This window comes from Candida tropicalis (assembly GCF_000006335.3).
Source record: "Candida tropicalis MYA-3404 genomic scaffold supercont3.1, whole genome shotgun sequence".
Lineage (NCBI taxonomy): Eukaryota > Fungi > Ascomycota > Pichiomycetes > Serinales > Debaryomycetaceae > Candida > Candida tropicalis.
The window spans coordinates 1280931-1305746 of record NW_003020038.1 but is presented as its reverse complement, the minus strand read 5'-3'; the positions used below and the strand labels follow the sequence as shown (position 1 = coordinate 1305746).

At 34.4% G+C, this 24816-nt stretch overlaps 12 protein-coding genes and 4 non-coding genes across 16 annotated transcripts; 10 read left to right on the top strand and 6 right to left on the bottom strand. All coding sequences in view use genetic code 12, as the record gives it.

Annotated features, from left to right (window-relative positions):
• Positions 1–3043: 3043 nt before the first annotated feature.
• Positions 3044–3838, top strand: SRR1 (Srr1p; the record flags this gene model as incomplete). Its single annotated transcript, XM_002545763.1, has 1 exon — positions 3044–3838. One exon carries the CDS (start codon positions 3044–3046, stop codon positions 3836–3838), a length of 795 nt encoding a protein of 264 aa, XP_002545809.1.
• Positions 3839–4813: 975 nt separating this feature from the next.
• Positions 4814–4906, top strand: CTRG_06359. Its single transcript has one exon. It is a non-coding gene; the product is annotated as a tRNA-Arg (tRNA).
• A 369-nt stretch (positions 4907–5275) lies between these two features.
• CTRG_06360 lies at positions 5276–5368 on the top strand. The gene has a single exon. It is a non-coding gene; the product is annotated as a tRNA-Cys (tRNA).
• Positions 5369–5659: 291 nt separating this feature from the next.
• On the bottom strand, positions 5660–6259 carry CTRG_00589 (protoplast secreted protein 2 precursor; the record flags this gene model as incomplete). The annotated part of the gene is made up of 1 exon (XM_002545762.1): positions 5660–6259. The coding sequence occupies one exon, from the start codon at positions 6257–6259 to the stop codon at positions 5660–5662; it is 600 nt and encodes a 199-aa protein (XP_002545808.1).
• A 587-nt stretch (positions 6260–6846) lies between these two features.
• CTRG_00588 (uncharacterized protein) lies at positions 6847–7266 on the top strand (the record flags this gene model as incomplete). Its single annotated transcript, XM_002545761.1, has 1 exon — positions 6847–7266. One exon carries the CDS (start codon positions 6847–6849, stop codon positions 7264–7266), a length of 420 nt encoding a protein of 139 aa, XP_002545807.1.
• Positions 7267–7586: 320 nt separating this feature from the next.
• RNR3 (Rnr3p) lies at positions 7587–10043 on the top strand (the record flags this gene model as incomplete). The annotated part of the gene is made up of 1 exon (XM_002545760.1): positions 7587–10043. The coding sequence occupies one exon, from the start codon at positions 7587–7589 to the stop codon at positions 10041–10043; it is 2457 nt and encodes an 818-aa protein (XP_002545806.1).
• Positions 10044–10170: 127 nt separating this feature from the next.
• On the bottom strand, positions 10171–11655 carry CTRG_00586 (TFIIH/NER complex subunit; the record flags this gene model as incomplete). Its single annotated transcript, XM_002545759.1, has 1 exon — positions 10171–11655. The coding sequence occupies one exon, from the start codon at positions 11653–11655 to the stop codon at positions 10171–10173; it is 1485 nt and encodes a 494-aa protein (XP_002545805.1).
• Positions 11656–11908: 253 nt separating this feature from the next.
• On the top strand, positions 11909–15388 carry CTRG_00585 (DNA-directed RNA polymerase III core subunit; the record flags this gene model as incomplete). The annotated part of the gene is made up of 1 exon (XM_002545758.1): positions 11909–15388. One exon carries the CDS (start codon positions 11909–11911, stop codon positions 15386–15388), a length of 3480 nt encoding a protein of 1159 aa, XP_002545804.1.
• Positions 15389–16137: 749 nt separating this feature from the next.
• CTRG_00584 (protoplast secreted protein 2 precursor) lies at positions 16138–16734 on the top strand (the record flags this gene model as incomplete). Its single annotated transcript, XM_002545757.1, has 1 exon — positions 16138–16734. The coding sequence occupies one exon, from the start codon at positions 16138–16140 to the stop codon at positions 16732–16734; it is 597 nt and encodes a 198-aa protein (XP_002545803.1).
• Positions 16735–17027: 293 nt separating this feature from the next.
• Positions 17028–17120, bottom strand: CTRG_06343. Its single transcript has one exon. It is a non-coding gene; the product is annotated as a tRNA-Cys (tRNA).
• Positions 17121–17489: 369 nt separating this feature from the next.
• CTRG_06342 lies at positions 17490–17582 on the bottom strand. Its single transcript has one exon. It is a non-coding gene; the product is annotated as a tRNA-Arg (tRNA).
• Positions 17583–18312: 730 nt separating this feature from the next.
• On the top strand, positions 18313–18828 carry CTRG_00583 (3-hydroxyanthranilate 3,4-dioxygenase; the record flags this gene model as incomplete). The annotated part of the gene is made up of 1 exon (XM_002545756.1): positions 18313–18828. One exon carries the CDS (start codon positions 18313–18315, stop codon positions 18826–18828), a length of 516 nt encoding a protein of 171 aa, XP_002545802.1.
• Positions 18829–18931: 103 nt separating this feature from the next.
• Positions 18932–19582, bottom strand: CTRG_00582 (uncharacterized protein; the record flags this gene model as incomplete). Its single annotated transcript, XM_002545755.1, has 1 exon — positions 18932–19582. The coding sequence occupies one exon, from the start codon at positions 19580–19582 to the stop codon at positions 18932–18934; it is 651 nt and encodes a 216-aa protein (XP_002545801.1).
• A 323-nt stretch (positions 19583–19905) lies between these two features.
• On the top strand, positions 19906–20778 carry CTRG_00581 (uncharacterized protein; the record flags this gene model as incomplete). Its single annotated transcript, XM_002545754.1, has 1 exon — positions 19906–20778. The coding sequence occupies one exon, from the start codon at positions 19906–19908 to the stop codon at positions 20776–20778; it is 873 nt and encodes a 290-aa protein (XP_002545800.1).
• Positions 20779–21172: 394 nt separating this feature from the next.
• On the bottom strand, positions 21173–22315 carry CTRG_00580 (2,3-butanediol dehydrogenase; the record flags this gene model as incomplete). Its single annotated transcript, XM_002545753.1, has 1 exon — positions 21173–22315. One exon carries the CDS (start codon positions 22313–22315, stop codon positions 21173–21175), a length of 1143 nt encoding a protein of 380 aa, XP_002545799.1.
• Positions 22316–23630: 1315 nt separating this feature from the next.
• CTRG_00579 (mitochondrial 2-oxodicarboxylate carrier) lies at positions 23631–24494 on the top strand (the record flags this gene model as incomplete). The annotated part of the gene is made up of 1 exon (XM_002545752.1): positions 23631–24494. The coding sequence occupies one exon, from the start codon at positions 23631–23633 to the stop codon at positions 24492–24494; it is 864 nt and encodes a 287-aa protein (XP_002545798.1).
• Positions 24495–24816: the final 322 nt, after the last annotated feature.

Genomic DNA, 24816 nt, shown 5'->3' with positions numbered 1-24816 from the left:
TGTCCTAAAAATAAATCACATGAATTGTAAATGTGTATGTTCAGTGTGTCGAATTGACGATTCACAAAAAAAAAAGAAGGTGGATGAAGAGTATAGGGCTGGAAGATACATGTAAAGTTAGACGACAACTGCCATTAAAGTAGACTTGAGCACTGAATTCGTTATCATGAATTTGTTTTCTCTTGATGATAATGTTGTATTAGAAATACAGCATTATAAGTTACTAGACAAGAACAAAGAGGATGGGATTATCATAAGCAATTGAAACGCCATTCGCGTTGTCATCCCAAAATTTAATTGGACCCCAAGTAACAATTTGGAGTTCGGCAACAATTGCTTCCCTAAAAAATAAATTAATGCAATCTATCGACCCGTAGTGCAAAAACCAATACTCAATCAGAGACACCATAATTGTTAATTTTACTTTATTTTCTTTTTTCTTTTTTCTGAGGCTTTGTTATGAAATTTCTCTACCGGTTTCGTTGTAAATTTGGTTCCTGAAATTTTCACCTTCTGAACGAAAGAAAGATGAAACTGTTGTATTGTGGGATCATGTAACGCGACAAAAATGAACAATCGGACCATTCCAGAACCGTGTCATCATCTCCACCATATCATCATCAACATCAACAACTGAAATTATTTTGGTTTCGGCTCTATGGATTTAAAAATTATTCTGACCTTGTACGCCTGTTTGGTAAGAAATACTAGGGCGTTTCTCAATTTCCTATTGTTACCGAGAATGTACAAAAGAAAGCTCATTCTTCATTTTTTACTTTTTTTTCCCCTTCAGGGGTAATGAAAATTCAAACCCAAAAAAAAAAAAATCAAACTGTATCAAAAAATGACACAACAAGAAGTATCTAAATTGGTGTTTCAAAAGAATTACATTTCACAAATCCAACTATCATGAACGAAATACACACAATTATTTATTCACACACACAGAATTTGGGTGTTTCATCTAGATTTTGTTTGCCGTAGCATTTTGTGTTGCACTCAAGAACCCGACCAGAGACTCTCACAACGCGTATAATACCGACAGGTACTCATCACATCGCAAGTGTTTTGCAATTAAATGTTTCAAAAAGGACTTTCTAAAGTTTAGAGAAATTGACTTTCCAAACTTTGACCTTAGTCATAATCTACTGTATGGAAGAATACGACACATGAAAAGCAATATAAACTGAACATGTAATAAGCGAGCAAATGTTTGCTTTATTTAGTATTCTGAGTCCTTCCTATTCTGGTTGTGAGAGATTGCAACAGTTGCATCCACAATCAGATTATCTTTTCATGTGGGGTGTAGGTGGTTAATAATTGATAATTTGTTGCAAAGTGTAGATGTAATGTTGCTATTAGCAACATAATGTACATTCTTAGTATAACAAAAGACGAACGGAATGTGTCTGCCAACTGCAATCTGTAATCAGTTGAATTCTTTACACAGTACGAAGTAGACAGTAATTCTGACACAGGTTGACAAAACCGAACGTGGTGTTTCCATTTTGTCACATTTTTAACTAGAGTTGAATAATTCCGTTTGTTCCCACTACAAGTTGTCCGAGAGATAATTCAAGGGGGGATGTCAACGAAATAAAAACCCACGCGGATAACAGATAGACAACTAACGGAAGGAAGGGCTGATTGTAGTAATAGTGGTGCCATGAAAATAATGGAACAGGGATTGCTTTTTTTTCAACTTCTTCCGTCTCTTTAAAAAAAATCGTAATGTGAATGATCCGAGATAACCTTGGAACTATGTGTGAGTTAGTAAAGGGAAAAAAAACCATCGGCTATAACCACCCTTGGATCCCGAGATATATAGAAAGAGCTAATAATGTGCATATTCTTTGCAACTAAAGGTGTTTTTAGTAATTTCTACCAATATTGTTGTTGTGTTACGTATTGAGTCCTTGGTTATTCGCTTACTGCATTCAGTTGTACTATACTAACATGTTTCACTATGATACTGTATGTATGTAAAAGGCAATATTAAAGGACTTGTATTGTATTTCTACCGTTTCGTCTACGTAAAGTGAAGTGGAATACCTGACCGCCTTGTGTGTGTAACTAAGAAACATTAAAACTATAGACTAAAATTCGAGTAAGCATTTATTTTTTTACTTCAAAGGTTTATTATTTTCTTATTGTGGTTCTTAGTTGAGTAAGCAAGATTTATTGCATTTAATTCGTTGAGGATTGTGGTCATTTTGTGCAACTGTACAAATCCTTTCCTTCCTCGTTTTGCAAGAGAAACACACATTTTTGATTATTTCACTCCCTGTCTAAGATACGGTAAGGTCAATCGCAAGTGAAAAATATTCCAAAGTCAAATAAAAAATTTGAAATTTTGCTATTCCATGATTCCATGATAGTGGAAATATGTATAGAAGTATCGGCATCGTCGTCGTCGTCGTCGTCGTCATCGTCACCATCATGACTAGTTGCTCAGCAATTCCTGTGAATGATTAAAAGATAGCCGAGTGAAAATGATTTTTTTTTTTAGGTTTGCTATTTTGTTGAACTAGATTGCTCAAATAAAATGTAAGATAATTTGATGATGGGGGTTACAAGAGAATGAGATGGAAAAATACCAAGGCTGCCCTGTTTTTTTCTCTTCTTTCTTTTTAGTTGTTTCCGTTACACAAACCAAGCGTAAATGTAGGAAAAAATTTTCTTTGTGTAATTTGTGCTGCAAAGGCGAACTACAAAATAAACAGAAAAAAAAAAAAAAAATAAAATAAAACAAAAGGCGGGTCACTATCAAATCAATTTTCTGTAATGCATGAATGGGTACTTTAAAATTCTCTTTTCTTTATTGTCAATTGCCTGCCCCCCAAAAAAAACTAGATTGAATATAAATACCCAGATCAACTCCCTGTTTTTTGATTGATTGATTCAACTTGTTGTTTATTTACGGAGAGGCTCTGTCTATATTATTTCCTTTTCATTTTTTAAAAAAAAAATTAATTTACTTGTTTTTGTTTTAACAATCAACTATCCTTAATAAAAATACATTCAACAAGCCAATGAGTACAACATGAACTACATTATGTGCAGAAATAATTTATCTCAAAGTTCGTTACCACAGCTTTCTAGTTCTGCAGTCAACGATGCCAACATTGACTACTTTTCCTTAAAACCAAAACTTTCCTTAGATACAAACAGTTCTGGCAACAGTGAGATAATCTATAGTGATTGTGATAATAATAAGAATAATAATGATGATGATGACGATGATGATGACTACAACAAAGACACATACGATGAGCTACTTGATCCTTTCGACACTATAGCTGTTAATCAACATGATTTGGAGTACTATTCTCCATTGACACCTTTTGAAATACAAAATACTTCACCGCAAGATTCTATCATATCTTCAAAATCATCTAATAAATCTAATAGTCTACAGCCATTCCCACTAACATTACCAAATTTAACTAATTACAGATTCCTAATAGTTGATGACAATATAATCAATTTAAAGATTCTTAACCGTGTATTATTAAAGTTGTATCCTAGAAGCAATATTGTTCAAGTTCAAGATTCTAAATTGGTTAATGAAATTCTACAACGTCAACATTTTGATTCTGTATTTCTCGACATTGAAATGCCAGATATCACCGGTATTGATATTGCTAAGTTCATAAGATCAGATGAAAGATTCAATCAAATGGCTGTAATTGCTGTTACAACAAGAAATAGTGCCAAAGATTTACAACAATATAAGGAATGTGGAATTGATCATACTTTCCACAAGCCATTAAATTATTCTTTGGATCTTATAGGTGGTTCAATTGACGACATTATTGAAAGAAGGAAAAGTTTATAGCTATCGAGATGGAGTTTAAAAATAGGGGGCAAGGTTATTTTATAGAGCATTATGTATTTTCTACGTGTAATTATGAATAGATTATTGGGTTTTTTTTTTTTCTTTTAGTTTATCTTTACTAGCACTTGTATTAAGAATCAAGACGGAATTTGAAATTTCAGGTTTATAGTTAGTTTTTTCGTAAATCATTTAAATCATTAAATCGTTTAAAAAGAAAAATAAGCAGAAATTATACATACATAAAGGCTGTGGTAATCTCGAAAATTTTACAAAGAGGCTGACCGCCGTTTTGTTTCTTTTCTATTTTCTTATTTCCTATTCTTGTATAGTTGTTTGTTTAATTTACGATCAACGATTATATAATCGAAAAATTCAATAAAACTCCTTAATTTTAAACAATGATATTTTTAAATGAACAAATTACTGACTGATACATAAATTACTAATCGCTACCAGCTAAATGTTTTAGTCTGAGGCTGATAAAAGAAGAGGAGAAGTCGTTGTTATAAATAGCTAATGAATCATTAATAGAAAAATGACAACAGGGAGAGGATAGTTTGCAGAAATAACCGAACAAACGATGAAAACGAACACAAGAACAATGCCAGTCGGATGAATGTAACATACGGACTTTCCGTTAAATTAATTGGTTATAATTGCATAAAAATAGGAATATGTTTACTAAAATACCCGTCGTCTTGTAAATGTAATTTCAAGTATGGTGCTTTAATCTGATAAGATACTATTTAATTGAGAATTGTTACTAATTATAAATGAAAAATACTGATCCGATAATTCCTTAAAAAATAATAAAATAACAATACCGGAAGCACATAGCATCCCCTATTATGCTGTATACATTACTATGCAATGATATTACTTCATAAGACTTCATTCATCCCATGGTTTCGTTGCACTTCTTGTTGGAATAGAGCACGAGGAGAATACGTGGATGTGAGGAACAGACACAAATCACTGGCTGTGGCCTAATGGTAAGGCACTTGACTACGGTTACTGTTAAACAGTTTCGCAATCAAGGGATTGCAGGTTCGAGTCCTGTCAGCCAGGCGATTTACTTTTTTGTCCTTTTCTTGGATTATTTTTTTCTCCTTTCCTCATTGTGGCCAAGCTCACTAGCCACTGAGGACTGGGAATATTATTTTTTTTTGTTAGTTGTAGCAGCAGGCAGTTCTCCCACGTCGTTGTGTAAGACTACAGTCATCTGAAACAACGCAGCACCCACACATATACATATATATATACATCTATCATTATTTGAATACTGTGGTAATGTTTCAGAATGCACAGGATGTGTTTGAGCATGTTTACTGGATAGCTACGCTCTGTACAGCGTGTTGTGGAGAAATATAGTAGTGGATATGAGGTGGAGGTAATACAGATGTGGGTTGGTAGGTGCAGTGAGGAATACAACAAGAAGCTCCTATGGTCTAGGGGTTAAGACATTCGATTGCAATGGAACAATTCCTTGCAATTATCGATTGGTCCCCGGTTCAAATCCGGGTGGGAGCTCTTCTTTTTTCTTTTTGTTGCCAAACCAATTTTTTTTTTCTTTTCGCTGTTGTCGGCAGCTGTGGTGGTGGTGGTGGCTCACTCAATACTTTTTTTTTCTTATCCTGTTGTTTTCTGTTGTTTAAGAACGGCCAGCACGGCAGTGAAGGAAAGGATACATTTTTTGTAATAGTTAATGGCGCCATTTTATTTTTTAATTCCATAATCATTTGTATAAAGATTCTATTATTTCTATAGAAAACTAGTCATAAAAAGAGACGAAAGGTGAAAGAAGAATAGTTACCAATGCATTTAGTTAGCAACGGTTTCGTAGAAAGATCTACCTTGAATGAAGGCAATTTCCTTTTCCAATTTGGTTGGTTGTCTTGAACCATCAGCACCAGAGAAAGTACCAGCACCGTATGGAGAAGCACCATGAATTTCTTCCAAGTTGGATTGTAAAGCAAAAGCTTTAGCGTAACCCAATGGAACGAAAATAATACCATGGTGAACTAAAGTACTCAAAGAGTTGACAATAGTAGTTTCTTGACCACCACCTTGGGTACCAGTAGCAACGAAAACACCAGCATATTTACCGTGTAAAGCACCAGAAGCCCACAAACCACCAGTGGTGTCCCAGAAAGCTTTGAATTGAGCTGGGAAGTTACCGAATCTGGTTGGAATACCAAACAAGAAAGCATCGTATTGAGTCAAAGTGTCAGCAGAAGCAATTGGGTAGTTTGGTCTAGCTGGAGCATGCATTTTAGTTAAGACATCTTGTGGCAAAGTTTCAGCAACTTGGAAGATGTCAGCACGACCACCGGCTGCTTCAATACCTTTCTTTTCTTCTTCAGCTAATTGAGCGACGTGGTGGTATAAGGAGTAGATGATAATTGCAACTTTTGGAGCCATTATGTTTGAATTGTTTTTGTTTTGTTTTATGTGTGTTATTTGAATTGAATAAGGATGAATTGACTGTTTAAAAGTTGGGAAATACTATTCTTTATATACACCAATAAGTTGGAGTTCAACATAGAATAGGGGAGATTTGAAGAAAGCATAACCGATGTTACAATTACATTTGTAAGCTTAGATAATACTTTTAGTAAGCATTACACGGTTAGAAAACAAAAATAGTTTTCATTCTCTGTTTTGAGTATTTATTGGTTTTCCGACAGCTTGTAAAACAACCGCTCCCTCGTTCTTTTTTTTTATTTTTTTTCATTGTTGCTAAATGTTCCATTTTTCTAACTTTTTTTTATTTTTCATATCGTAAAGGCAGACCAAACCATGCCAACAATTCAAAATAGTAAACAATCTTGTTTATCAGGAAAATGTATGTGTATACGATTCGATGTTGATCTTTTAGTTGTTTTACAAGCTCTAACACCTGCTTTTCGGTTGTAACAGCAGTTCGGAAATACAAGCCATTGGTTGCCAAAAAGAATCCTATTTCCGAATATGAGATACTGCTTGATAAACAAATACGTCATTGGAAAATGCAGAGAGATACGTTAACCAAGGCTTTGAGATATACCAGGGAAAGAAATACCGTTGAACTGTTAATCGAAAAATATACCACCGTTGCTCAAATGGCATCTAACTATTTGTTTAATGAATACAGTATCAAGTTTGCAAAATTAGGTGGATACAAAGAATGGCAGATCAAGCAATGGCAAATTCAACAAGAACAACTATCATCTTTTGATGATGATTTACAGAATGTTTATTTGAAGTATTTTGATTCTGAAGAGTTTGTCCAATTATCTGAATTTGAAAAGAAAGAAATCAAACTGAATTACCAATCGAGATTTGAAGAAACCAAAGAAAAAGACCCACCTGAGTTCACAGATGAGTTTACTATGGGTGATTTATATAAAATTTTGAATTTGGATTATGACTTGGTATTTAGTTCCTAATTAGGAAGTCTAATTGACTTCAATGTAAAAATGAAAAAGAAAGAAAAAAAAATTTAGTGCCATTTATTTAAGCGACATCGCGCGAAATCTGAAATTTTTTCTACCTGACAGTTCGTCCGTTTAGAGTGGCGATGATCTCTGTGCAATATGTGCAGCAAAACTGAAAGCAAAAAAAAAAAAAAAAAAACTAGCGAAAAATAGATTACTGTACCGCGAAAAAAAAAAGTAGAAGAAACACGAAATTTGTGATAGATAACATCAACCTTCATTCCATTCATTCTTATATTATAGTCAACTTACTTTATATATATATAGATACCATGGTGAAAGTAAAAGTGCTCTTTGGAGAGACGGAACAAGATTTTGATGAAAGTAAAGTGCTAAAGCTACTTCAAGAACTTAGTTTTAATTTGGAGAACTTGCAACTTGACGATGTATTAGAAAGTGTACAAAAGGGTTTACCTGCAACAGTAACTGTTTACCAACTATACACATTTATTGCCGAAGTTATTGCTAGTAGGATCATTTATAATCCCGATTACGCCATCTTGGCTGGAAGGGTTGAACTTAGAAAGCTTTATTTGAAAGTTCCATACAATTTTAGTGATAACGTGGAAAGATTAAGAAATTATAAATCACACGGTGCAAAGTCTTACTCACCCATTTCTTCCAAATTTTATGAAGTTGTTAAGAAACATAAAGAATTCTTTGATGGGCTAATAGATAAAAGTAGAGATGACGAATTCACATATTTTGGAATTAAAACCTTAGAAAATTCTTATCTTTTGAAAATTGACTCAGAACCAGCAGAATTGCCACAATTTTTGTTTTTGAGAGTTGCAATTGGTATACATCTTGAAGATTTGGGGTCAGTTGCGGAAACCTACGATTTGATGTCAAAGAAATACTTTATTCACGCCCTGCCTACTTTATATAATGCCGGTGGCGAGTTCAATTATTTGTCTTCCTGTTTCTTGATAGCTATGAAAGATGATTCAATAGATGGAATCTATAAAACCCTTCACGAATCAGCATTAATTTCCAAAGCATCAGGGGGAATTGGTATCCATGTACATGAAGTTCGTTCCAATGGTTCATATATTGCTGGTACCAATGGGATTGCAAATGGATTAGTTCCAATGTTACGTGTTTTTAACAACACTGCACGATATGTCGACCAGGGTGGTGGTAAACGTCCTGGTGCTTTTGCGATTTATATTGAACCTTGGCATGGCGATATTTTTGACATTTTAGAGATGAGGAAAAATCATGGAAGTGAAGAATTAAGAACTAGAGATTTATTCTATGGATTATGGATTCCTGATTTATTCATGCAAAGGGTAAAAGCTGATGAGTATTGGACATTGATGTCACCGAGTGAAGCCCCTGGATTGAGTGATGTATACGGTGATGATTTTAAAGAGTTGTATGAGAAGTATGAGAAGCAAGGTTTGGGAACTAAAATACGAGCTCATAAACTATGGCTAGCAATTTTAGAATCACAAACTGAAACCGGTGGCCCATATATGCTTTATAAAGATGCCTGTAATGAAAAATCAAATCAGAAAAACCTTGGTACAATCAAGTCGTCAAATTTGTGCTGTGAAATTGTTGAATATTCATCACCAGAAGAAACAGCTGTGTGTAATCTCGGGTCCCTTGCATTACCGACGTATTTGAAAACATCCGATGATGAAGTAATAGAGTTTGATTTCGAGAAACTACATTCTGTCACCAAGGTGTTGGCTAAAAACTTGAACAAAGTGATCGATGTAACATTATATCCTGTTGAGACAGCCGAATACTCAAATAAACGTAACCGTCCAATTGCCTTGGGTGTTCAAGGGTTAGCAGATTTATTTGCCGAACTTAGGCTACCATTTGAATCAGAAGCTGCTAGGAAATTAAATATTCAGATATTTGAAACAATCTACCATGCGGCTCTTGAAGCTTCAGTTGAATTATCTATTCAAGACGGACCATATGAAACTTTTCAAGGATCACCTGCATCTGAAGGTATTCTACAATTTGATATGTGGAATCATACTCCGTCTAAGATGTACGACTGGAATAAACTCAAAGAAAGCATTCAAAAATTTGGGTTAAGAAATTCCCTTTTGGTTGCACCAATGCCTACAGCTTCCACCTCACAAATTTTAGGATTTAATGAATGTTTTGAACCTTATACATCAAATTTATATAACCGTAGGGTGTTGTCAGGAGAGTTCCAGGTGGTTAATAAGTATTTAATTAAAGACTTGATGGATTTGGGTATTTGGAATTCAGCAATGAGAAATAAAATCATGATGGAAAATGGCTCCATTCAAAATATACAGAGCATTCCCAAAGACATCAAAGAATTGTATAAAACAGTGTGGGAAATTTCCCAAAAAGTAATAATTGATATGGCAGCTGATAGAGGTAAATTTATTGATCAACTGCAAAGTATGAATATTCATTTACGTGAACCAACATTTGGTAAATTAACCAGCTGTCACTTTTATGCTTGGAAACAAGGTTTGAAAACTGGTATGTATTATTTGCGTACCCAAGCTGCGTCAAGAGCCATCCAATTCACTGTTGATGCTACCGAAGCCGAAAAAGCGGCAAATGAGAAGCCAAGGGGATCATTGAAAAGAAAGAAATATTTAGAGACACCTCCTAGAAAGAAGACGGTGTATTCTACTCCAGACTCTGAAGTTTATGATATCCATGATTCAACTCCCATCACTTGTAACATAGAAGATTCAGAAAGTTGTCAATCGTGTTCTGGATAATTGTTGAAGAGGTTGAAGAAATAATAATAACCACATATACTTAAATAGAGTTTTTCCTGTAAATATTGTTATTTGTTTGTATTTTAAATTGTACATATATATATTCTCTGGTTTGCACATACTATTACTATCTTTTTAATTTCCTGTTGGCAAAATCAGCCACTTGAGTCATACCATCTTTTGTCACAAAGAATTTTCTTTTTACTTTATCTGCCCATATCAATACACCCAATTCAGATGCATAATTGGACAATATATCATATTCTTGTTGATTGGCAAAATCTTTAAATAAATAACCATCAAATGTTTGAATTCTATCAAGTTCTAATTGCCATAATTTAATCTGATCAACCACGTTTGGAGGTAGAATTTCTAACTTGTGTTGAGAAATAGATCCATCAGTTTTACTTTGTGGAGCACCACCGGCAGTATTGATATTATGACTGGTATCGAATTCAATTTTCTTATCCAATTTTTCTTTAGCCAAAATTCTCATTTGACTATGAGCATGAGTCTCCAAAAATTTGATGATTTGATCTGCAGTTATACCATTATATAATGCATTTCGAATTGATTCTCTTGTAATTTGTCCACAGACCATATTGGCAAATCTGGTTTTTAATTGAACAAATAAATTCAAAATTGCAATTTCCAATGGTGATTTTGTATATGCATATAGTTTGAAATTTGTTTCTATAATGATGGATTCTTTGGTTACAACTTGTTGTTCCTCTTCATCCATAGCCATTGCAGGAGTTTTCAAGGCAGCTGAATCCGATGTTAAAGTAGTTGCCAATCTAGTTGGATAGAATCTTCCAGATGTATCAGATCGTTGATATACCAACCCATAATCTTTCAAATCTGCCAACATACTAACTTGGGTTTCACTTAAAGTGGATACTGCATAACTCTTACCTAATTCTAAAGATCCCAAAACAAAAATAAAATTCAAAACATCAACTGGATCCATGTTTAACTCCTGAGTTAAATTTAAATATTGTAACAACAATGTCCATATTTGTGCATTCACATCTTGTAATAAAAACTGAAACCCACTATTTGTAATTCTAAGTTTATTATTAGGACCCTCCATTAATCCACCCAATTTAAGTAAACTCAACACTGAATCAGAAGGAGTAGCTGTGGCTTCAGTACCAACCATGAAATGTAAAATGGTTTCCCATTTCAGTGATGCAAAATTATCCAAGAATGCAATATCAACTTTATATTTATCAGCTGTAGTGCTAATACTTCCAAAAGCATTAGGATTCTGTGAACCCGTTAAACAATCACGGAAATTCTTTCGAAATGTTGAATGCAATCGAATATGAGAACCTTTACTATCATATTCTATCAAATGTAATGATTCTAATCTTTTCAACGCTTCAAATTCTAGTTTTCTCGCCAGTGGTTTGCACCATTTGTCGAGATCACGTAATGCAATTGGTTTTTCATTAAAGATCATGGACATAATATAGAATTTGGCCATGGGCGAAAGTAATCTGAAAATAGATAAACAGGTTGCAGGTGCCTCATACAATTTAGATTGCACTGTCTTGGGAAGACCCTCTAGGTACTCATTAACTGTGGCTTTGAACAAATGTGCTGACATATGTGTTGGTATTTATATCTGTGTATATATAGTTAAAAATCAAGACTGGGGGTGATTGGCAATAGTTGTGATGACAGTTTTCTTGATTAATTTTTCGCTTTCTGTTTATAACATTTCTTCTCGTTAGTATGGTAATTTCTTTCGTGCGAATGCCTGAAAAAAAAATTAATAAGCAGATGAGATCTTTAAATTTTTCTTTTATTTTCATTTTTTTTTTTTTCCACATCTACAAATCAACCACTACATCACTCTAATGCCACCTAAAAGAAGACGCAGTTCTGCTGCTGGGACTGCTCATGATGATACTTTCAATGAGTTGATGAAACCAGTTTACAAGGGGAAGAAATTAACTGATGAGATCAATACTGCAGAAGATAAGTGGAACTTACTTCCTGCCTTTTTGAAAGTCAAAGGGTTAGTGAAACAACATTTGGATTCTTATAACTATTTTGTTGATGTGGATTTAAAGAAGATTATTAAAGCAAATGAGTTAGTTTTATCCGATGTTGATCCTGAATTTTATGTGAAATATTTAGATATCAGAGTTGGTCATAAATCAACCGCCAAGCCAGGTGTTAAAGAAGTTATTTTACCACCACACGAATGTAGATTGAGAGATTTAACTTATTCTGCCCCTATTTATGTTGATGTTGAATATACCAGAGGACGTAAGATTATTAGACACAATGATTTGGAAATCGGGAGAATGCCAGTTATGTTGAGATCAAACAAATGTATGTTGGAAGGCATGTCTGAAGCATCAATGGCTCAAGTTGAAGAATGTCCTTTGGATCCAGGTGGTTATTTTGTTGTGAATGGTACTGAAAAGGTTATTTTAGTTCAAGAACAATTGTCCAAGAATAGAATTATCGTTGAAGCAGATGAAAAAAAGGCTATTGTTCAAGCTTCAGTTACTTCATCCACCCATGAACGTAAATCTAAAACTTATGTTATCACCAAGAATGACAAGATTTATTTGAAACATAATTCCGTTAGTGAAGATATTCCAATTGTTATTATTTTGAAAGCAGCAGGTATTACTTCAGATTTGGAAATTTTGCAATTAGTATGTGGTACCGATCCAAACTATCAAGATTTATTTGTGGTGAATTTTGAAGAAGCTGCTAAATTGGAAGTTTTCACCCAACAACAAGCTTTGCTTTATGTTGGTAAACGTGTCAAAACCATTAGACGTGCTGGTGCCCCTAAATTGTCCCAATTGCAAGAAGGTATTGAAGCCATTGCCACCACAATCGTTGCTCATTTAACTGTTTCTGATTTGCAATTTCGTGAAAAGGCTCTTTACATTGCCACTATGGCCAGAAGAGTTGTTATGGCTATGCACAACCCTAAAATGGTTGATGATAGAGATTATGTTGGTAACAAAAGATTGGAATTGGCTGGTCAGTTGATGTCCTTGTTGTTTGAAGATTTGTTCAAGAAGTTTAACTCTGATTTTAAGGCCAATATCGATAAAGTTTTAAAGAAACCAAGCAGAACTTCTGAATTTGACGCTCTATTGTCCATCAACATTCACTCAAACAATATCACTATGGGTTTAAATCGTGCAATCTCTACCGGTAATTGGTCCTTGAAACGTTTCAAGATGGAAAGGGCAGGTGTTACTCATGTTTTATCCAGATTGTCTTATATCTCCGCTTTGGGTATGATGACCCGTATCTCATCACAGTTCGAAAAGTCCAGAAAAGTTTCTGGTCCTAGAGCTTTACAACCTTCTCAATTCGGTATGTTATGTACTGCCGATACACCAGAAGGGGAGGCGTGTGGTTTGGTTAAGAACTTGGCGTTGATGACACATATTACAACCGATGATGAAGAAGCTCCAGTTAAAAAGTTGTGTATTGCATTAGGTTGTGAGCCTATTTATGCCTTGGATTCTGCAACTTTGCATTCCGAAGGGAACTTTGGTGTTTATCTTAACGGTACATTGATTGGTACAACCAGATTCCCTCAAAAGTTTGTCAATGATTTCCGTCATTTAAGAAGAAACGGTAAAGTTTCTGCATTTATTTCTATTTATACAAACACACATCATCAAGCTGTTCATATTGCTACTGATGGTGGTAGAATCTGTCGACCATTGATTATTGTTGAAAATGGTGAATCTAAAGTGACTGCTGAACATTTAGCCAAATTGTTGAATCAAGAATGGAGTTTTGACGACTTTTTGAAACACGGGTTGGTTGAATATCTTGATGTTAACGAAGAAAACGATTCTTTGATTGCATTGTATGAAGAAGATATCAATGCCAATAGTAGTACTACCGTCACACACATGGAAATTGAACCCTTCACAGTGTTGGGTGCAGTTGCTGGGTTGATTCCATATCCACATCATAACCAATCTCCTAGAAATACTTATCAATGTGCGATGGGTAAGCAAGCTATTGGTGCTATAGCATATAACCAATTCAGAAGAATTGATACATTATTATACTTTATGGTTTATCCACAACAGCCTATGGTTAAAACAAAAACTATTGAATTAATCGACTATGATAAATTACCAGCTGGTCAAAACGCAACTGTGGCGGTTATGTCTTATTCTGGGTATGATATTGAAGATGCTTTGGTGTTGAATAAATCTTCTCTTGATAGAGGATTTGGTAGATGTCAAGTTGTGCGTAAGAACACTGTTCAATTAAAGAAATACCCTAACCATACACAAGATATTCTTTCGGGTATGAGAGTTGATGAAAACAACAACCCGATTTTCCCTCATCAAGCCTTAGGTCCAGATGGTTTGGGTGAAGTTGGTAGCAGAATCCATAATGGACAAGTTTTTGCCAACAAGTGTGTTCCAACCAATTCTGGTGAATCAGCACTTGGTGGTCCACAACAAGATGATAGACAAATGGATAGACACAGAGAAGCTCCAGCTTTCTATAAAGGTCCTGAACCTTCTTATATTGATCAAGTTATGATGTCCGTTAGTGATAATGATCAAGCTTTGATTAAAGTTTTACTTAGACAAACTAGAAGACCGGAATTGGGTGATAAATTTTCATCTAGACACGGGCAAAAGGGTGTTTGTGGGATTATTGTTCAACAAGAAGATATGCCATTTAATGATTATGGTATTTCCCCAGATATTATTATGAATCCACATGGTTTCCCATCTCGTATGACGGTTGGTAAAATGATTGAATTAATTTCAGGTAAAGCTGGTGTCTTGAATGGTTCTTTGGAATATGGTACCTGTTTCGGTGGTTCCAAATTAGAGGATATGTCCAAAATATTGGTTGAAAAGGGGTTCTCCTATTCCGGTAAGGATATGTTACAATCTGGTATTACTGGAGAATGTCTTCAAGCTTATATTTTCTTTGGTCCTATTTATTATCAAAAATTGAAACATATGGTTTTGGATAAAATGCATGCAAGAGCTAGAGGTCCAAGAGCTGTTTTAACAAGACAACCAACTGAAGGTAGATCAAGAGATGGTGGTTTGAGATTGGGTGAGATGGAAAGAGATTGTGTTATTGCCTATGGTGCTTCTCAGTTGTTATTGGAAAGATTGATGATTTCTTCCGATGCATTTGAGGTAGATGTTTGTAACAAGTGTGGTTTAATGGGTTATAATAATTGGTGTACAACTTGTCAAAGTTCTGAAAATGTTATTAAGATGACAATTCCTTATGCAGCTAAGTTATTATTCCAAGAATTGTTATCCATGAATATTGCCCCAAGATTAAGGTTAGGGGATGTATTTTAGAATGGTTATGTAAGTTTTAGTTATACTTTATGAAAATAGTAAAAGAACACAAATATATACAGAAAAGAAACCAAAAAAAAAGTAAATTCAGGGAGTGTAAAGATTAGTGCAAAAACAAGCTCTGGTACCACAGTTGTATTGAAGTAAACTTTTAAACTTATGGAAGTGGTTATTCTACTTTTTTTACTTTTCATTCTTTGGGGGTTATTTGACTGGTGTAGTTTAATAAAGCATTTGTAAAATAAATGATTCAATAATAGAATAAAGTAGCAAATGCAAAACTTTGTTGAAAAAAAAAAAAAAAAAAATTGGTGTGTCACGTGTAATTGTCGTCATAATTTTAAGTATTTCCGGTCTGAAATTGTTCTTTGATGCAGATTACTAAAATTACATTGCATTCTTAGTAATGCGAAGCTTCTATTATTTTTTGGGTTTTTTGTATAAGAAAATTAACGATCGGATATTAATTATGTATGGGAAATTTCTGGACAAGAGTTCTGCGTGCGGAATTATTAGTAAAATATATCAGCAAGTCGTCGGTTACACAAAACCCCCATGGTTCTGTATTTCTTTTGGTTTTGTTCACCCTTCGAAAGTCTTCTTTTTCGGAAATTCCGACTTGGTATATAAAAATGGACGAAGTCCTGGTTGTCAAAAAAAAAAATTTCAATTAAAACTCCTTTATTTTTTTTATTTTTTTTAATCAAATTGAATTTTATTCTTTATTCACTTTAATCAATTAACACACAATGGCTCAAAAAGTTGCAATTATCATCTACTCCTTATACCACCACATCGCTCAATTAGCTGAAGAAGAAAAGAAAGGTATTGAAGCTGCCGGTGGTCAAGCTGACATCTACCAAGTCCCAGAAACTTTGCCACAAGAAGTTTTGACTAAGATGCACGCTCCAGCCAGACCAAACTACCCAATTGCTTCTGCTGAAACTTTGACTCAATACGATGCTTTCTTGTTTGGTATTCCAACCAGATTCGGTAACTTCCCGGCTCAATGGAAAGCTTTCTGGGACACCACTGGTGGTTTATGGGCTCAAGGTGCTTTACACGGTAAATACGCTGGTGTTTTCGTTTCTACCGGTACCCAAGGTGGTGGTCAAGAAACCACTGTTGTCAACTCTTTGAGTACTTTGATCCATCATGGTATTATTTTCGTTCCATTGGGTTACGCTAAAGCTTTCGCTTTACAATCCAACTTGGATGAAATCCACGGTGGTTCTCCATACGGTGCTGGTACTTTCGCTGGTGCTGACGGTTCTAGACAACCAACTAAATTAGAAAAAGAAATTGCTTTCGCCCAAGGTAAAGCTTTCTTTGAAACTGTTTTCTAAATAGATTGCTAGAGGTATTTAGTTTTTAATTTTAACGACTGGTTCTTATTTTGAAATAAATAGTAGATTGAATATTTCAATGAAATTTTCTACGTGATTGTGCTGTTTGTGGCATAGTACTAAAAAATAAACCACCCTTTCCTTCGTTCACTGCCGTGCTGGCCGTTCTTAAACAACAGAAAACAACAGGATAAGAAAAAAAAAGTATTGAGTGAGCCACCACCACCACCACAGCTGCCGACAACAGCGAAAAGAAAAAAAAAATTGGTTTGGCAACAAAAAGAAAAAAGAAGAGCTCCCACCCGGATTTGAACCGGGGACCAATCGATAATTGCAAGGAATTGTTCCATTGCAATCGAATGTCTTAACCCCTAGACCATAGGAGCTTCTTGTTGTATTCCTCACTGCACCTACCAACCCACATCTGTATTACCTCCACCTCATATCCACTACTATATTTCTCCACAACACGCTGTACAGAGCGTAGCTATCCAGTAAACATGCTCAAACACATCCTGTGCATTCTGAAACATTACCACAGTATTCAAATAATGATAGATGTATATATATATGTATATGTGTGGGTGCTGCGTTGTTTCAGATGACTGTAGTCTTACACAACGACGTGGGAGAACTGCCTGCTGCTACAACTAACAAAAAAAAATAATATTCCCAGTCCTCAGTGGCTAGTGAGCTTGGCCACAATGAGGAAAGGAGAAAAAAATAATCCAAGAAAAGGACAAAAAAGTAAATCTCCTGGCTGACAGGACTCGAACCTGCAATCCCTTGATTGCGAAACTGTTTAACAGTAACCGTAGTCAAGTGCCTTACCATTAGGCCACAGCCAGTAATTTGTGTCTGTTCCTCACATCCACGTATTCTCCTCGTGCTCTATTCCAACAAGAAGTGCAACGAAACCATGGGATGAATGAAGTCTTATGAAGTAATATCATTGCATAGTAATGTATACAACATAATAAGGGATGCTATGTGCTTCCGGTATTGTTATTTTATTATTTTTTAAGGAATTATCGGATCAGTATTTTTCATTTATAATTAGTAACAATTCTCAATGAAATTCTAATTTGTCATCCTAAACATGTTCTTTTCTACGTACTTTTGAGATCTTAACTATGACTATAGAGATATGTCTTTGCCAGATTAAAAGAAATAAATGCTTAAGGTATTATTTATTTTTTAATTATTAAACAAATGACATAATTAACAGTAAGAATTATACAAATTTTTCAATGAATATCGTTCTAGATAATGATTGGCTCAAATGACTTAGTTAATTTAGTCACTTTCTCTATCATTTGAACTATAACTATACTAACTAGACTATTTAACAATTCTTTTGGCTTGTTCTATGATTGAGTGAATAAACGTACGATTCTTTTTTGAGTGGAAAATACCTAATCATGTCGAGTTTAATTTCCCCATACATAAAAAAGTGAAAAAAAAATGAAAGAAAACCCGTAGATTGAAAAAAAAAAAATCTATTCAGTTAGCTGACTCACATTCTTGTTTCTTTTGCAGCATTCAACAGGTAAATTAACAGTACATTCAATTATAATAATGGTTCTTGCTCCTCCTATTAATATCAATAAATGGATTGAAGAAAATGGTGATCTTTTAAAACCACCAGTAAACAATTTTTGTCTTCATAGAGGAGGATTTACAATTATGATTGTGGGTGGGCCAAATCAAAGAAGTGATTATCACATTAATCAAACCCCGGAATATTTCCACCAATTAAAAGGAACCATGTGTTTAAAAGTAGTTGATGATGGAGACTTTAAAGATATTTTCATTCATGAAGGTGATTCATTCCTTTTACCTGGAAATGTCCCACATAATCCATGTAGATATGAAGATACTATTGGAATTGTTGTTGAACAAGATAGACCTGAAGGAGTTAATGATAAAGTTAGATGGTATTGTAGTAAATGTGAAAAACCAATTCATGAAGTGGAATTCTACTTGACAGATTTGGGTACTCAAATTAAGGAAGCAATTGTTGCCTTTGACGCGGACATGAATGCAAGAACTTGTAAAAACTGTGGAACTGTAAATTCATCCAGAAGAGATTAGTATAAATAAAATAAAAATTAAATAATTTCTATATGTTGCTAATAACTATAGTCTAGTCTAATAAATATTATGATAATGATTCAAAAATTAGAGGAACCCGTCACTATTCAAATTTCTTGTTGTAAAACTTTACACCTTCATCAAAGATCCAATCAACAGCGTGCTCAACAGGTTCATCAAAAATGTATGGCAAAACTGGAACAATACCTAAACCAATAGCCACTGGACCATAGGTTTTAAATGCTGGGATCTTGGAATTCTTAAATATATAAGATGAATAACGAACAGCACTATGAATGGTAAAAGCTGGCAAACCCATAGATGCTACACTTTGGAATATACCTCTTTTCAAAGCTGATAATCTCCAATCAGTATCAACTACGTTGTGTGTCGATAAGAATGTTTTTGCTGCAGTTTCATTTGCTTCTGGTTCTTTGTCCCAAGGTTTCAATCCAGGAAGATATTTACCTTCAGATTTCATTTTGGTGATCCAAGCAGCATAGGAAACATCTCCAAGAATATAGAGCCATGAAACTGCATACCCCGATTTAACCAAGTAAGGATGTGCAACTGGACGGAAAGATTCTCCAATATCTGAAGTATATGCAACATATCTGTGGGAGGCCAATAAAATAGTTCTCAATCTGTTTGCATAAGCTGCGTATCTAAGACCAGATTCTTGTTCACTAATTGATTGATCATCAACAGCTCCTTTGACTTTTTGAAGAGTCTTTTGAGTTGGTTCAACTGACATTATGTATGCTTAATGTTTAATGGGAAGTTTAATTTAAATAGCAGCAAGATGCTAATCAATCAAAAAAAATGAAAAAGTAGCAACAGAAAAAATTGTACATGTTTAGGATGCATTTATACGATTTTCTCATTTTTATTTAATTTCATTATTTTTGCCACTATTAGTGTGTAACTGAAACCTTCCAGTAGCAAGGAAAAAAAAATAATAGTCCAATAAAAAAAAAAAAAACCAAACCTGAATCGTTTCAGTTGGAATCTTAAATCCGTACTTACTCAAACAAACTAGTGACACCAATCCCCGTTGTTATATATTCATCAACAGTCATGAAAATAACACTTGTCGTTAGATTTATTAATTCACTTTCGGCATCAGATCAAGTACCCGATTTAAAAATTCCTATCGGTATAAATTTTGATAAAGACAATGTCAATAGATTAGTGAATGTCATTTGGTTGAAAGCCACCATTAGAAAGGATGTACCTCAATGTGCCAATAAACGTCTAAGATTAATCCACAATGGTCGAGTATTAAATGAAAGAACTGATTTTGAAAACGAAGTTTTGAAACATAGGTCTGAAACTGACCAGATATTTATTCATTGTGTTATAGGTGAAGAATTGACAAAAGAACAACTAGATGAAGAAAATCAATTAGATAATAGACCACAAGTAGTTTCCACCAACCCTCAAGTTATTGGTTTCGACAGATTATTACAACAGGGTTTTTCACAGGAAGATGTTGTAGATTTGCGACGTCAATTCTACCTGCTTTATGGAGGTGATAATTCAACCGGTGGTGATATTGCGGATGTGGAAGAAGATGAAAACAGACAGAATAGATTACGAGAATTAGAAGAAAGATGGATTGAATCCACGTCTAATACAGACCCACAAGCAAATGGTCGAGCTCCATTGAGTCGAGATGGTGGTAGTGGTGGCCCCAGTACGGCTACAGCAACAGGCGACGATGACCAATTCCAGGCCGCTCCTCCTCCACTGCAGTCATTAGATGTTGATGAATCAAGAATAAATCAGGATTTATTGTTAGGTTTCACTATTGGTGTGTTTTTAGGGGTCATTGCAGTTGTGTTCTTGTTGGCTGATGATTCAGTCTTCAACAAACGTCAACAAATGGCAATCATAGCTGGTATATGTATTAATTTCTCATTAGCAATTGTCAGAGGACAATGGATATGAGTAACAATAACAAGACCAAGAGATGAATGAATATATACATATAATGATACTAAGAAGATAAAGAAAAAAAAATGTATGGTCTACCGGCCCTCATTAAATACGTAAAGTTGTAGTTTTCAATGAAAGGGCACTAAGATGACCGGTTGTGTTAAGTATTTACTCTCGCCTGAAACTTGACGCTCGCCAACTCGTAGGGATTAATAGAACAGACAAGCAACACGGATATAGCTTAGGCTGCCGCACAAAGAAGAAGAAAAAGAAGAGTTAAAAAAAAGTTGAAAAAAATTTTTCATTGATTTTTTTTTCTTTTATACACTCGGTTACAAGAAAAATTGGCGATGGAGTTGAGAAGTCACGTGAAGAAAAAAAGATTAGGGTTTTCATGTCAATATCATCAAGGATGAACAAATATTTTAACATACTTTTCCTTATTATGAATCAAGTCCAATATACCTTGTTCAATTCCATCTTTTAATTGGACTCTTTTGGATACTAATTTTTCAACTTCTTTTGGATCGATTAACCCTTCTTCAAATGCTTTGACTACCAATTCAAAGTCAACTCTTGTGTAACACATACTTGCAGTGATTACAAGTTCATTTAAAGTTAAATCCATTGGGTATAAATCAACTGGAACATGTGGCCATATTGCAATGTTAGTACCAACACCACCAGCACATAATGATTTAACCATTGTTTCAAACGTAATCTTGTTTCCACAACAATCATAAACATGAGTGAAACCTGCATTTCTTTTAGTCAACTTCAATAACTCCTTAATCTGTGTATTCTTGTCTTTATACTCAAGTGGATTAAATGTTCTAACACCAAAAGATTCAGCCAATTCTCTACGAGCAGTTGCTGGTTCACTTAAGACTATATCATGAATCTTATGCCCCTTTAAAGCAAATATAGTACACAATCCAATTGGACCACCACCAATAATCAAAGCTTGTGGATTTGGTTCCTCAGAAATTCGTGATTGACGAACACCATGCCAAGCAACAGCCAAAGGTTCAACCAACGCAGCAATTTCATCAGGAATGACTTTTGGATCATATGGAATAACTCTATTTGAAGTAACAACCATATATTCAGCCATACCACCATCACTGAAACCCAATCCATAAAAGTTAATCCGCTTACAACAATTGTATTTCCCTCTAGCACAAGCACCACAAATATCTTGTTGCTCTTCTTTCAGTTGTTGTAAAAATTGTCTTTCCAAACAGGTCCCATTTGCTTCTAGAACTACGTGTTGCCCAATCTTCAAGGTATGTTCAACATCACAACCAACTTCAACAATAACCCCACATAATTCATGACCTAAACATTGACCTGCTTTATGTTTATGAGTAATTGGATTGGTTTCACCTTCAAAGAAAATAGGTCCATCAAGATATTCATGAAGATCTGATCCACAAATCCCACAATTCATAACCTTAATCTTCACATCATGTGGATGAACAATCTCTGGGATTGGTTTATCAGTAGTATACCTAATATCTTTATTACCAAAATATTGAATAGCTTGCATTTTTTTTTTGTTGAATAAAGGAGGGTATATTATTAAGGAGCAATTGATTTATGTGGGGATGTGGGCTTTTTTTTATATACACCCAAACTCCTGGTCATGATTTATTATTGTTTCCTCAATTTACAATACGACGGATCTCCTGATTAATTTAAAAATTGCTTTCTGTATCGAGCCTCCCTAAATTCTGTATTTACCCTAGATACTACTCTCCTTGGTGATAATCATGATTCAAAATAAAGGAACCAAATTGTTGCAAAATTAAAGTAGAATAAGAAATGAAACAAAAAAATATCGACACAAAAAAAAATAGAGTCTCGTGCAAATCACGTGGTAAATTCGGAAAAAATAGGGTGCCACAAAGAATTTGAGGGGACAAGAAATTATTATTACAACTATGGGTTAACTATTGGCTGCCTTTGGAATATTTGATATTGGTCAAGAGCCATCTGTTACCCCAAAGTATCGGAGAATTAACACAACAGACCCGGAAAACGATCTCCATTATAAACATTATACCATCAACACAGTCCCGTACTGTCATCGAGAACCTGTTAATAGTCCCCCTTTTTTAGTTCGCGGAATTGGTTTCTAAATTTTTGTGTTGATTTGGGTACCGGGATCTGACGCCGAAAAAATTGCGATACCGCTATATTTCAGATATCACTAAATGATCCCATCTCAATTCTTTAGAATTCTTGGTTTTTAAGTTTGGAAAACTGCATCGGTTGTATGTTCATCTTTGAATTCTCTTTTATACTTTTTATTCATTTTTTTTTTTTAATTTTAGTTTTCATATGAACAGAGTGTACGTTGTAGTTGACGAAGAGGGGTTGTGCAAGGTGATAAGTGCAATTCTCGACCAATCGTACGGTAGAAATAGGTCGCTTATAGCCCCACTTTTTTCGTTTGCTTACAATTTTTTTTATTTTTTTTTTTGGTTGTCTAATTATGAGTATCTCTGCTACACACACTAGATTTGTAAATTACTCATTAATTTAATCGCACCAAACAGAAATTACCTGCGATGAAAATTTTTCTATTTTTTTTTTTCTTTTGGATTTTAAAGTGCCCCCTCTCTTGTTAATTCTGAATTTCCTTTTATCCTTCTTTCTTTCTTGTTTTATTTAATTAGGTCTATTTTACTTTCTTTTTCAATTCTATCAATTACTTTTATACTCACAGACTTAGATCCCTCGAAGTATTCAAGTTTATAAGTATTTATTCCAAAGTATTTAACTTATCTATACTATTTCTTATCAATCTCACCCCCACTCATATCAAATATATATATACGCACCAACGAATAACATAAACCATGTCAGATCCAAAACCATTGCCATTTATTTACCAATTCATATCCGGTGCTGTTGCCGGTGTGTCTGAAATCCTTGTTATGTACCCATTGGATGTGGTTAAAACCAGACAACAATTAGCTACTAATAGTGACTATAATGGTACTATAAATTGTTTAAGAAAAATTGTTAAAGAAGAAGGTTTTTCTCGTTTATATAAAGGTATTTCCGCCCCAATTTTAATGGAAGCTCCAAAAAGAGCTACTAAATTCGCTGCCAATGATGAATGGGGTAAATTTTACAGAAACTTGTTTGATGTTCCAAAAATGACCCAATCCTTGGCTATTTTAACCGGTGCTACTGCTGGTGCCACTGAAACTTTTGTTGTCGTTCCATTCGAATTGGTTAAGATTAGATTACAGGATAAAACCACTAAATTCAATGGTATGGGTGAAGTTGTCAAAGACATTGTTCAAAAGAATGGTGTTTTGGGATTATACAAAGGTTTAGAATCTACTTTGTGGAGACACATTTGGTGGAATGCTGGTTATTTTGGATGTATTCATCAAGTTAGAAGTTTAATGCCAAAACCAAAAGATTCATCCCAAAAGACTTTAATTGATTTAACTTGTGGTACTATTGGTGGTACATTTGGTACCATGTTGAACACTCCATTTGATGTTGTCAAATCAAGAATCCAAGCTGGTTCTACTCAATACAAATGGACTTATCCATCCATATTGAAGGTTGCTAGAGAAGAAGGTTTTGGAGCATTGTATAAAGGTTTTATTCCAAAGGTCTTGAGATTAGGTCCAGGTGGTGGTATTTTGTTGGTTGTTTTCACTACTTGTATGGATTTCTTTAGAACTCTCCAAGATAAAAAATAGACTTACTCAATATATACATATATACAGACAGGCATATCTGTACATACTTACGAATACATGTATTTATTATACACCTGATATTATTCTACAATTTTAATTATTCTCGTAATACTAATAGTAATATTAATTTTTTTTAAAAACGAAAAAATTCACCTGAAAGACATCTTGGTAATACAATAACATTCATTTGTCCCTCTTGAACTGTCCCTCTTTTGTCCCACTTTTTTTTTGCGTCCCATTATTTCTCAACTTTGCATCCAAACTGAAAAAGTTTGAAGTCAAAAGAGAATGCCAGAGAGAAAAAGCAGATGCATATGATAAT